At 41.5% G+C, this 12,015-nt stretch overlaps 2 protein-coding genes across 3 annotated transcripts in view; both read left to right on the top strand.

Moving 5' to 3' along the window:
- The window catches only part of NUP107 (nucleoporin 107), a 31,970-nt gene extending 27,429 nt beyond the window's left edge, over positions 1 to 4,541 (top strand). For both annotated transcript variants that reach the window (XM_042792792.1, XM_042792793.1), the window contains 7 exons: positions 130 to 236; positions 1,224 to 1,326; positions 1,499 to 1,659; positions 1,850 to 1,975; positions 2,674 to 2,787; positions 3,075 to 3,242; positions 4,202 to 4,541. In XM_042792792.1, the coding sequence (XP_042648726.1) occupies positions 130 to 236; positions 1,224 to 1,326; positions 1,499 to 1,659; positions 1,850 to 1,975; positions 2,674 to 2,787; positions 3,075 to 3,242; positions 4,202 to 4,309 (887 nt within the window). In that variant the 3' untranslated portion in view covers positions 4,310 to 4,541. The remainder of the gene's footprint in view (positions 1 to 129; positions 237 to 1,223; positions 1,327 to 1,498; positions 1,660 to 1,849; positions 1,976 to 2,673; positions 2,788 to 3,074; positions 3,243 to 4,201) is intronic.
- A 762-nt stretch (positions 4,542 to 5,303) lies between these two features.
- SLC35E3 (solute carrier family 35 member E3) lies at positions 5,304 to 11,669 on the top strand. Its single transcript, XM_042792845.1, has 5 exons — positions 5,304 to 5,805; positions 5,922 to 6,032; positions 7,568 to 7,726; positions 8,653 to 8,735; positions 9,202 to 11,669. Exons 1-5 carry the CDS (start codon positions 5,416 to 5,418, stop codon positions 9,386 to 9,388), a joined length of 930 nt encoding a protein of 309 aa, XP_042648779.1. The 5' UTR covers positions 5,304 to 5,415; the 3' UTR covers positions 9,389 to 11,669.
- Positions 11,670 to 12,015: the final 346 nt, after the last annotated feature.

Genomic DNA, 12,015 nt, shown 5'->3' with positions numbered 1-12,015 from the left:
AATGTGAGTGTGAATAGACTGAGGAGAATTACTAGGACTAAGGAGCAAGATCAACTACTGGAGTCTGAAATTCATTTTGTGGCAAGTTTGAATTCATGATCACTCTTACATAGTTCTCTCTTAACCCAGGTCTGGATGTTGCAACCATAACAAAAACTGTTGTTGAAAACATCCGCAAGAAGGATGCTGGTGAATTCAGTCACCATGACCATATGTTAGATGCGGGCACAACAGAGGTGAGTGTACTTTGTAGGGCAGATATTCCAGTTTGCAGTCAACTAGAGTCTTTTACCACATATGATCCGTATTTCTCTTTCAACGATGGTGGAAATTGCCTTGAAAAAGCCTGTGAGGGAAATACACTTTCCGTGTGACCGAGTGAAAAGTTGAATTGCATGAATTCGAAACTTCTGTTTCTGCATCTCCTTGATCTTCTGGGCTGTGGTGCATGTTCCTCAGCAGCATGTCTGCATGCAAACAGTAGGTGAAGATAAAGCCCATGGAATGACTCTAACAAAACATGTAGCTGAGAGTAGGATATTATTGTAGCTTCTAAGAATTATGAGGATTAATACTTTGGATCTCAGATGTACCTTATTACATGCTCAAGTGACATAGTGTAGCTACGACAGACGTTGCCTTCACTGACTGTTTGTCATCATTATTGACTGTCGGTTGGATCCAACTCAGTACTTCAGTGACAGTGAGGTACTGTTAATAGCTTGCATTCAAAGTACTGTTTAGAAAGCAACTGATAGTTTGCAAACTTGTGGAAAATTTTGCTGTTCAGTACAAAGTTGAAAGTCTCTAAGCCAAATAGGTAGTTTATCTAACGCAAGAGCTGGAAAACTGTGGTTGCAGACTGACGGCACCCTTGGAGATTATAGCAAGGGCTCCATGAACTGTGTTTGTAGAGCGTATTCTTATTCAAGTCTGAGGAAGGCTCATGGTAGTCCATGAAAATTTTTGAGAGCTTGATGCTCACCCGTTGGTCTGAATATCTTGGGAATACTTCGAAATGGATTTTTTGAATGATTCTATATTGCAGAGGTTATTTTCTAAGCTTTTGGTACTGAAGTTGTGAATAAAGCAATCTTTGTTAGTATGTTATAATGCTATCCAAAGATCTCTAGAAACTTGTGTATTTCATTTTCCAGATTTAATGTGTCTAATATCAGCTGTATGCCTGAAATGTATGTGAACCTATATGTTGTTTTTTACAGGCAGATCAGCTGAAAATAGATGTAATTGACTGGCTCGTCTTTGATCCTGCACAGAGGGCAGAAGCACTTAAGCAAAGCAATGCAATCATGAGGAAGTTCTTGGGTACTAAACTTCACAAACATTGTAGACGTTTTAAATGTTGGTTTTCTTCTCATTGGCTCTTGGCACTAAATTTGATATAACTTTGAATCTATTCTATTAAAAAGCATGAGTTTGTCAGCTTATAAAGTATGGAAATTGCAAGGCTGTTGATACTCAGTTCACATTCTCATAGCATCCAAGAAACATGAAGCTGCAAAAGATGTGTTTGTGAAGATACCCCAAGACTCTATAGCTGAAATATATAACCAGTGGGAAGAACAGGGAATGGATACTCCACTTCCAGCTGAAGATGACAATGCTATACGGGAACATTTATGTATTCGGGCATATTTGGTGAGTTTCAAATACGCTGAATTCCGTGTGATTAGCAATTATGTTTGGCTTTGCCTTGGTGGTAAAACTTTAAGCTTTGTCCATTTGATTTAACTTCTGATTCCTGGATGTACTATAGCTGTGCATTTAATGACATTCTTCTAATTACATGAGTCAAAAATATTCAAACAGTGTTTCCAATGCAATCCAGGAAGCCCACGAAACATTTAATGAATGGTTTAAACACATGAACTCAGTGCCACAGAAGCCTTCTTTGTTATCACAAGGAAGTTTCACTGAAAAAGTGGCCCATGAACATAAAGAAAAGAAGTATGAGGTAGGTAAAAGTTCAAGTTATTTGCTATAAACATTTACGTTCTTGCTTAGGAGGCCAGTCTTAATGAAACAGAGCAGAAGACTGCCAATTCATATTGCTTAAGAACTCTGTTATAAATTATTCTGGTTTTATGTTGAGGGAATATCAGACAGGAGAATAGTAATGCCACTGCACAATAAATTCTCATGGCTTTTTTTTTTTATATTACTCAGCTTTACATATACTATTGTAATGTAATAGTAAATATTTGTTCTAATGTGTTGATTCTCAGTGTTAATAAGTCTGAGTACTTGATTTTGCTAATAACTCTTTTTAATTCTTGGTTTTGTTGTATTTTCTTTTCTAAAAGATGCTGCCATTTTGCCAGAAGTTCTGTTTGCATGTCTGGCTTGTATGAAAATACTGTATTCAGTTAATACAAGTATTTGTTTTATAAGCATGACAGAATAAGTTGTTTAAAGTTATCTTCCTCTAGTGGCTTTGCTTCTGAACTCTTGACTTCTGGCTCTCTGGACAGGGAATAAAGCAAGGCTGGAAAAGGCTGCTAGCAGCAGGCTTACAAGTTTTAGCCATTGGCTGCAGATTCTAATTTGAATTGGATCTGCACTGGCTGTTGCAGGCTAGGTGAAGTGTTTGTGTTAAAATAGACATCAAAATTGTCCTGTTCTGCAGTAGTTTATTTTTTGTTTCTTTTCCAGATGGATTATAGTATTTGGAAAGGCCTCTTGGATGCTCTTACAGCTGATGTGAAAGAGAAAATGTACAATGTGTTGCTGTTTGTTGATGGAGGATGGATGGTTGACGTTAGAGAGGTAAAATTAATTTTTATATCATGGTACAGACCGCAAAACACAAACTGTACCCAGTTGTCCCTTTGTCATCTTTAGTTTGATGTGCTTCTGTTTAATTGACTCTGGCCTTGCTGTGACCAGTTACAGATTGCTTCCCCTTCAGTTACCATATAAATCAGATCTGACAGTCAAATCTGGGCTGGTTCGTCCAGCTTTTTGCCTGTGACGCTACTAATTATGTGGTTACGCTTAGTTGCCTTTTAAAGGTAGATGTTTATAATACTAATATGTTCTTTTGCTATGGGAAGGATGCTGAGGATGACCCTGAACGAACACACCAGATGATTTTGCTGCGAAAGCTGTGTCTGCCAATGATGTGCTTTTTACTGCACACGGTGTTACACAGCACGGGACAGTACCAGGAGTGCCTGCGACTGGCTGACATGGTCGCTTCTGAGCGACACAAGCTTTACACGGTGAGTTAGTGAGAGCTGCAGGCAGCTTAGCTTCCATTTAAAAGCTCTGTGGGTTGACTCTGGAAAAAGCTTATATATAGAGAGGAAGACGCCATATGTTCCTTAACATCATAAGTTTCTTTCTCTCTTCACTGCAGTAGTGGAATGTTTCCTTGTATGCTGACTTACAGAATCAAAGAGTTAACTTTTGAAACGCTGAGGATGATGCTGGTGTTTTGACAAGCAATTCTTCAGAGTAGTGCAGTTACTAATTTTTGGATGGGGTCTGTTGGATTGAAATAACTTTAACGGTTAGACTCGATGATCTTAAAGATCTTTTCCAGTCTAAACGATTCTGTGATTCTAAATTGAACTGTAGAATTATAATTGATTTTTTTTTTTTTTTTTAATTTCCATTTCAGAACACTGTATAAGCAAGTTTTGTTTTGGAGCACTTGGTTTACCCCTAACCTTGTTTTCCTCCAAAAGCCCGAAAAACAACCCCAGAAAACTTTATCACTTAAAAAACCCAAATGCGGGGGGGGGGAACAAAACAAAACAAAACATACAAAACTAAACCAAAACACTCCCCACCCCCCAAAAAACCTAAGGATTGGAAATCTGAAAAGAAAACATCAAGGCTAAGAAAAATACTGTGATGCATTCTCCTGGATTGTCTTAAGATTTTTGCCAGCAATAACAGGATAATTAAATCTGGCTTTCTACCACCAGTAATCTGTGGTACTACTCTGTAGTAGTTAAGAGACAAAGCTATCTTGAGGCTACCTTCAGGATTTGGACACCACTACTAGCTTCCAGTCCTTTTCTAAATGCCATTCTGAAATGTCTGATGTTCACACTGTCTTAAATAGAGAAAAAAAAAAAAAATTAGTAACTTAACCACCATTTACTTTGATATCAGTGCTATTCATTGCAAGTAAATATAACTTCATTATGTGGTTGGCTTTTTTTATTCTTAGGTATTTTCAAAAGAAGAACTCCGAAAGTTTCTACAGAAGCTGAGGGAATCTTCTTTGATGCTTCTGGACCAGGATCTTGATCCTCTGGGATATGAAATTCAGTCATAGGATTTCATGTAGATACTTCCAAGAACTTCTGAACATCATGGACATTCTGGTTATAAAAAAAGAGCAAAACCATGACTTGGACAAACTGTTCTGATCTTTGGGAGAAACAGCCCAACCTTCAGATTTGAATTTCAACTTGAAAAATTCTGACCAACTTCAGAGATGATATTTGTTTTACAGCCTTTTTCATAATGTTTTTTTATCTAATAAAAGTGCTTCACACACAAAAAAACATTTGTTCATTCTAATCTAAAATGTTATTATATGAATATGTGATTGTATGAACTCCCTTAATCTCTTTGCTACGTTCCAAAAACCTGGCCATGGACTGGACAAGGTACTGGGCAGGAGAAGAAGGTGCGAGGGTATGGGGGGGAGGAGGCTGGTGTGGAAAGCGGGGGTGGGGGGGGAAGAAGGAAAGGCCCCTCCAGCAGAGAACAGGGGTTGCTTCAGCGCTTGTACTGTGCTGTCAGGTACAGCGTGTCGTGTCGTTGCTAAACTGCTGATGTAACCCTGAACTGGAGGAAGAGGCGACCGTGCCTTAAAACCCCCAAGTTTTAGATTATTTTTTCTCCTTTATTTCGAAGCGAGGGCGGTGGCACCTTGTTCTGGCCCCGTTTACAGGTGTAAACACAGAGTTAGCTGCTTGTCCCATAACCGGGGAGCGCAGAGCTGGCGCGCAGACAGCCGCTGTCTTCCGGCCGGTATTCGGGCCATACCTCTGTGTACGTTTAATTTTTTAGGTGTGTGTTTATAGCAATGCCCGGTCCGGCGGCCAGAAGGGCTGTTCCTGCCCACGGCAGGGCAGGCGGTGGGGCTATACCTGCGTGGGTGTACCGGGGGGGGGGGGTGGCACCTCTGCGTGGGTGCCCTCAGGGGGCGGGCGCGCGGCGCCGGGCGGGGACCCGCTGAGGGAAAACGGGGAGGGAGGGGCGGGGCCACCGGAAGGCGCGAGCCCACGTGGCCGGGCGGGGGCGGGGGCAGGCGGCGGCGGCCCGGCCGGTACCGCTGGCGGCCGGCGGGGCTGCCTCAGCTCGGGGCCCCCCCCGCCCCGCCGCCTCCCCAACCCCCCTAATTCAACACCTCCCCGGGCCCCGCGGGACGCCATGGGTTGGATGCCGGCGCAGGGTCGGCTGGCGGCGGGGCTGCTGGTGAACCTGGCCGCCTCCATTTGCATCGTCTTCCTGAACAAGTGGCTGTACGTGCGGCTGGGCTTCCCCAACCTCAGCCTCACGCTGGTGCACTTCGCCATCACCTGGCTCGGCCTCTACCTGTGCCAGGCGCTCGGCGCCTTCTCCCCCAAGAGCCTGCAGCCCTCCCAGGTGCTGCCCTTGGCCCTCAGCTTCTGCGGCTTCGTCGTCTTCACCAACCTCTCCCTGCAGAGCAACACCATCGGTACCTACCAGCTGGCTAAGGCCATGACCACGCCGGTCATCGTGGTCATCCAGAGCCTGGCTTACGGAAAGACCTTCCCTCTCCGCATCAAGCTGACCCTGGTGAGCCGGCAGCGGGGCTGAGGGGAGCGGGGAAGGGCGGCCCTCGGCCGTCGCCTCAGGCCGGGCGGGCGGAGGGCGACGGCCCGGCCTCAAACGCCCTCTCTCCACCTCCACAGGTCCCCATCACGCTGGGCGTCTTCCTCAACTCCTACTACGACGTGAAGTTCAGCGTCCTGGGGATGGCGTTCGCCACCTTGGGCGTCCTGGTGACCTCCCTGTACCAAGTGGTGGGTAACGGCGGGGGGGGGGGGGTGGGGGGGTGGCGGGAGAAGGGTGGTGGTTGAGTCTTCAAGCTGCTGTCGCTTGGGTAAATCACCTTTAAACAGCACCCTGCCTTCCAGGCAACTCTCTATGCTCCTTTATTTATTTATTAAAAAAAAAAAAATTGTGATAACCCACCACAGTTGTTTAAGGAATTGATCGTCCTTGCTGCTAAAAATCAGGGTGTCATCTTTAACACAGTCATGAGCACCTTTTCAAGGAGTCAGGTTTGAGAGAGCACAGATTTTCTACTTTCTGAAGCGAGTGCCTTGAAACTGAGCCTTTCCCTAGAAAGGACGTTTTCCAGTCCTTCAATTAATCCCAGGGTTTATCCTTAAGCTATTTGCGTTTTATCAGCATCTTTCTTCAGTTTCAGCTATACACAGTCTAAGGTGTTTTTGTAGAGGGTGCGTTAATATATATGCACAATATAACCTTTCTGGCTGATTGCGGCTGAAAAAATAGGTATGTCCAAGGACTGCGTTAGCCCTTCCTGCAGTAACATTGTACTAACATCTCACAACCAGTTAATTATCAGCCATGACTGTAAAAGCCTCCCAAATTAAGAGTCCCCTGTCATGTTGATGTGATAGTCATCATCAGTTTAAACATGAACTTCTTTGTAGCAGGTATACTGTACCTCCAAAAGAAGTCAGGCTCTTTGATCTGTAGTGTGCAAGATGATAAATAATGGCCTCTTGTCCTGTTTTGGGGCAGGAAGGGGAGAGAGATGCTGCATAATAACTTCTAAGTGGTGGTGTGTGTGTTGGAGAAATGATAGTACCTGACTGAAATTATTCTGTAATTCTTAAAAAAAGCTTAGCAACTTTATATGCTGGAATACATGTTACTGATTAATGTGATTTATGAAGTATTAAAGTAAATGTCATTCTTCAGTACAATATAAAGATGGCTGTAACATCTATTTTCATAACCATCGATAACTAATGTCTCTTAAAGCATGCTACATTGAAAATCCAAGTTATGCTCAATTAAGGTCAATACTGAAAGGAAATCCAATAAATTTGGAGTAAACTGGCAAAATAAAGTTTACTAGGTTTGTTAGCTTGTGTGTAGACATAAATGAGAAGAAAGGAGCAAAGGCAGATCTCTGCTTAGGCAAAGGTGCCCAGATCCATCACAGACATGATCTGGAATTTGTCTTGAGAATAAAAGGGAGCTGGCATTTTCTTCCCAGCACTGCTACGTTTCTGTTCTTCCTCAAATATAATACTTTACCGGCAGGCTATGGGAAAAGGAAGGTTTAGGGGTTTTTCACTACCCCTGCCAGTGATTTTCTCCTCACATGGCTTGTGTGCTCTCAAGAGACAAACACATGGGCCCCCAGTTAGGCAAAGGTAGAAGATGATGCTCAACAATCTGTTTATGTAGTATTATCCATATTAGACTCCCTCTGTGCTGGTAGCCCGTTTGCTTTTGCTCAAGTTTTCAATTTATGTTTTTCTTCCTCGTGTTTAACAGCTTCCTCTTTTGGTTTTAGTGGGTAGGAGCTAAGCAGCATGAGTTGCAGGTAAACTCTATGCAGTTGCTGTACTATCAGGCACCAATGTCCTCGGCAATGCTGTTGTTCATCATACCCTTCTTTGAGCCAGTCTTTGGAGAAGGGGGAATATTTGGGCCCTGGACGCTTTCTGCTGTGGTAAGGCTTTTATTGGCTTTATTCAAATAAGTAATCGTCATTGTTGTAGTTAAATTTCATAGTAAGATCTATTTCTTTGTGAAACAGATATTTGTGTAGTCACTGACTATTGATGAGGGGCATGTGCAAGAGGAAAAAAAAAAAAACCCTTGTTGTGTCTGCCCCACTTCCTCCTAGAGGAGTCTGTCCGTTGATGTACCTCCTTATTCTTGTTTCTGTTTAGAGGGCACCTGAACAACAGGAAAATCTTGACAAAATCAAGAAGCTTCCCCTAGTGTATTAAATTAAAAATATGTAAGTGCCCAAGTTGCAGCTCTTACTGTCCATTCAGAAAAGAGATAAGCACGCTCACTTTTGACACCCTGAACTCTCCTCTTCTGTGGAAGGATGCCAGTGTTGGCTGTTCTCTAGAATTGCTAGGTTGTTCTCACCAAGAAGGCTATAATTTCTCTCTTTATCCTTCTGTCCAAAAAAGAGCCAGTGGCATATTCTTACCACTGTAAGTGACAGGTCATTTCTTGTAGTGCTGCAGTTTATCAATGAGATAGTAAGTATTCACAGTAATAAAACCAGGTATTTTTCCAAAATAGTTTTTGTTGTGACCATAAAGCAGAGTTTGTCTCAAAGGTAAAGAATACAACCTCTGTGTGTATGAACAGACAGATATTCTAAGTCACTTTTCAGTGTTCACTGAGAGTAAAGGAGAAAAGACTTGTGGTTATATATATGGACATCATACCCCGAGCTACTTAAACACCTCATCAGCGTCTGTACTGATTTGATGCTGTTTCTGGTTTTGTTCTCCATGTGTTTTTCTTGCCTGATACTTTGCATTTGAAAGTAAAGGAGACTAAATAAATAACCTGGAACGTATCTACAAATGTCCAAAGGGTGTCAGATTACCGACTGTGTCTGTTAATCCACAGATAATGGTACTGCTGTCTGGAATAATAGCCTTTATGGTAAACTTGTCCATTTACTGGATCATTGGAAACACGTCACCTGTCACGTATCCTTTGTAACATTAGTTGTTTCTCCTATTTCTGTATGAATTATGTTAGCGTTCATTTGGGCTGATTTACTGTGGGAAAATTGTTGAGTAACCTGCCTGCTTTCTCTTAAACGATGAAGCTGGAAAAGCATGTTCATGTTTTAGTGTGTTTAATTTCTTTAGTTTTTATTTGTATAGGTAATGGCGGTTAACTTAATGACATACCTACAAAGAATATTTACCCACGCTTTGGCTACCTTGAGGAGGAAGTGTTGGCATGGCTGTTACTTTGTAGTGTAGGATGGGTGAAAGGCTTGAGGTGGAGGCTAATTCTCATAGCCACAGAGATGTGGGAAAGCAGCACGAGTTGAAGTCGATGTGACATACCGTTGCATGCTTTGAATGTAATTAATGAAGTTCCCAAGTGTCTCTTTTTACAAAAAAATAATACTGGGATTTGCTGTTATCCTTAACAGATGTCTAGGTATAACATGTTTGGACATTTCAAGTTCTGCATCACCCTCCTGGGAGGGTGCCTCTTATTTAAGGATCCGCTGTCAGTTAATCAAGGCCTTGGGATTCTCTGCACGTTGTTGGGCATTTTAGCTTACACCCACTTCAAGCTTAGCGAGCAGGAAAGCAGTAAGAGTAAATTGGTTCAGCGTCCATAAAGCAAGGGCTTCTGGAGATGAGATTAATAATATTGTGAAGGAAAACAAGTATTTAAATATGCATTGATTCTAGAATGCACAAAATTGTCTCATTTAGATCTATGGTTTCAGTTTAACTGCCAGGATTGTTATTCTGTAACTAAACCAAACGAACTGAGTTGTGTGATGTGCTGGGGTTTTGCCATCTCAGTCCATCTTACTGATTTCATTAAATTTAAATGGCAACTTAAAAGAGAAAAAGGCACACTTCAAATTGCTGTGGAAGTTGTACTGAAGTAATTATATTTTTTGCTTACCAAATGAGATCATGATGGCTACCGTTATAATACAGAGAGAAAGAAAGAATCCTGTCTTTGTGATCATGCCAGTATTGCTGTTGTGAAGAAACTTGGAGGCACTTTTGTGCAGATGTTCTGGTATGTAGTGATGCTTCCTCCTTTTTGTCTGGTGAACGATGAAGAGGAAACATACTTTTTTGTTCAGTATTAAAAAGGGCTGCCAATCCAATTCCTATTTCTCGTATGCTTTCTTATGGATGTTTGACTTCAACACATTGATAGATTTTGTCTGAAGTAGATAAAATGACAAGTGGAAAGACACTAGAGGGGACATTGGAAGACTTGAAGCCACAGGCCAAGCTATAGAAAAGCAGGAAATGGGATCTAAACAGTTCATCTCAGTTTGTCTTTTGGTCCATCAGGACACTAATGAAGTCATTCGCGTTTTAAAAAATTCTGTTACTGCTTTATAATTTTCTCTATGCCGAAACCAAGGCTTTACATGAGATCTTGTAAATATGAGCCTAATAAAATCTCTGGTTTTGTGGCAATAACCAAATATTTTGCAGCCCTTGCACACAGACACCCATGCTAAAAATATTCTTGGAGAAATCTTCCGAAAGGTCACCATCTGTAATGGACGGGAAGGTTGGCCGGTTCTCTCTCCTGCCTTCAGCCCCGCCTCCCTCGCTCCCGCACCTTTCCCCAAGAGTCCCCTTTGGTGGGATCTGCAGGTTTGTCTGTTGTCACTGTTCCGGGGGGAGGCCCAGGGGCTGTCTGGGCAGTGCCAGTGCTGGGCGGGCAGCGTTTCCTCAACAGGCAGCCCCTGGAAATCTCCCGGAGTGACCGAAGAGTGCGAGGTGGCACCTGCTTCTGCTCTAATTCAGGAGTGCTTTGAAAATTATTTCATGACAGTATCAAGCACTGATTTTGACAATGTGGAAGGAAGAAGTTGAGTGATGTTCTATTTAAAAAAAGAAGGAAAAAAATAACTGCTTTCAGTAAATCTGGTGAGAACATATGTTCGCTAGATTTGCAGGGTTAGCATTTATTTGCAGTATCTTAATCCTTACATTTTGGGGGTTTGTTTTATCTTCATCTACCTCTAGCAGATTTAAAGAGGGGAAATATGTGAACAAAAACAGGGATTTGAGTTTTATGACCACCGACAGAAATGATACCTAGTTCCTTTAAACTTTTTACAATATAGGTAACAAGTCTTTGTGTAGGAAGCTGCAGATCTTTATTTATTCTGTTACAGAGTTGTTGATTTAAGAAGAAGTTACTTCTCTGTGTAACGTAACTCTATTATCATTTCAGAGTTAGAAATACCTGAATAATTATCCATCTTTGCCAACTGTGTCTTAGATATTGTACTGGTCCAAGGATAATTTTTTGTATATGTTTTTATAAATCTGTATAATTAGTTTAAAAATACAACCTGGACTACTGAAAGATGTGTTCAGACACTCAATCTCTGGATGCATATCCTTCAGTACCTACACTGAGAAAACCATTTGCATTAATTTGTGCTGTGCACAAGTACTTCTAAAATGTAGATAGACCACAAAGACTTACAGTTAGTAAACAACAACTGAATTAGAAGCCTGTATGACAACCATATTTAGGATGAGACTGAGGTACATATATATAAAGTGGTAGAATGAACAAAACCGCCATGTCTGAAAATACAAAAGACTCCTTAAGGAGAGGAGCAGATCTGCAAGAGAAAGTTAACAGTATCATTAAAACAATACGTTATAAATACTGTCTGTTGCTGGAATATGTAAGTCGTGGAAGTCACTTAAGTGACATTTTCATGTCTTCAGGAACTCTCTGAGATGTACCTGTTGTATCTAACAAATAAAGTATCTTGAACTTTGTCATATGGTTCAAAATATTAAATCCAGAAGGCTTGTGTAATCGTGGGATAAATAGACCTTTGTATGTATTGTTTCTTTGGATACCATGTGTAGGGTGGGAATAAATTTTTAATCACTTGACTGGTATCTGCTCATTGCAGGGGAGAACAGTTGTTCTTGTCTTTCTTCAAATTCTGCTTGAATTTCATATACTTGGTGGTCTAGGTGCGTATAAGACAAAATGGTGTCACTTGAATTTCTGTCTGTATAAATATTTGAAGGCGTTTGGATGTTTTGGGGCTGAACTCAAGACACAAATGGGGGAACTTTTGAACCCTGAGGTAAAATTGGAGTTTTATAAAAATTATTGATATTTACCTGCTGGGAAACTTGCTTATTCTAGTGTTTACTACATCACTTTAATATGTTTTCCTGCTAATTATATTTATTGCATTCAGTTTTGGCTTTCCTGAAAGAGAAATCAGAG

This window comes from Tyto alba, unplaced genomic scaffold (genome assembly GCF_018691265.1).
Source record: "Tyto alba isolate M040663 unplaced genomic scaffold, T.alba_DEE_v4.0 Super-Scaffold_2, whole genome shotgun sequence".
In the NCBI taxonomy this organism is placed as follows: Eukaryota; Metazoa; Chordata; class Aves; order Strigiformes; family Tytonidae; genus Tyto; species Tyto alba.
The sequence above is the reverse complement of the archived record's forward strand: the minus strand, read 5'-3'. Positions and strand labels throughout refer to the sequence as shown.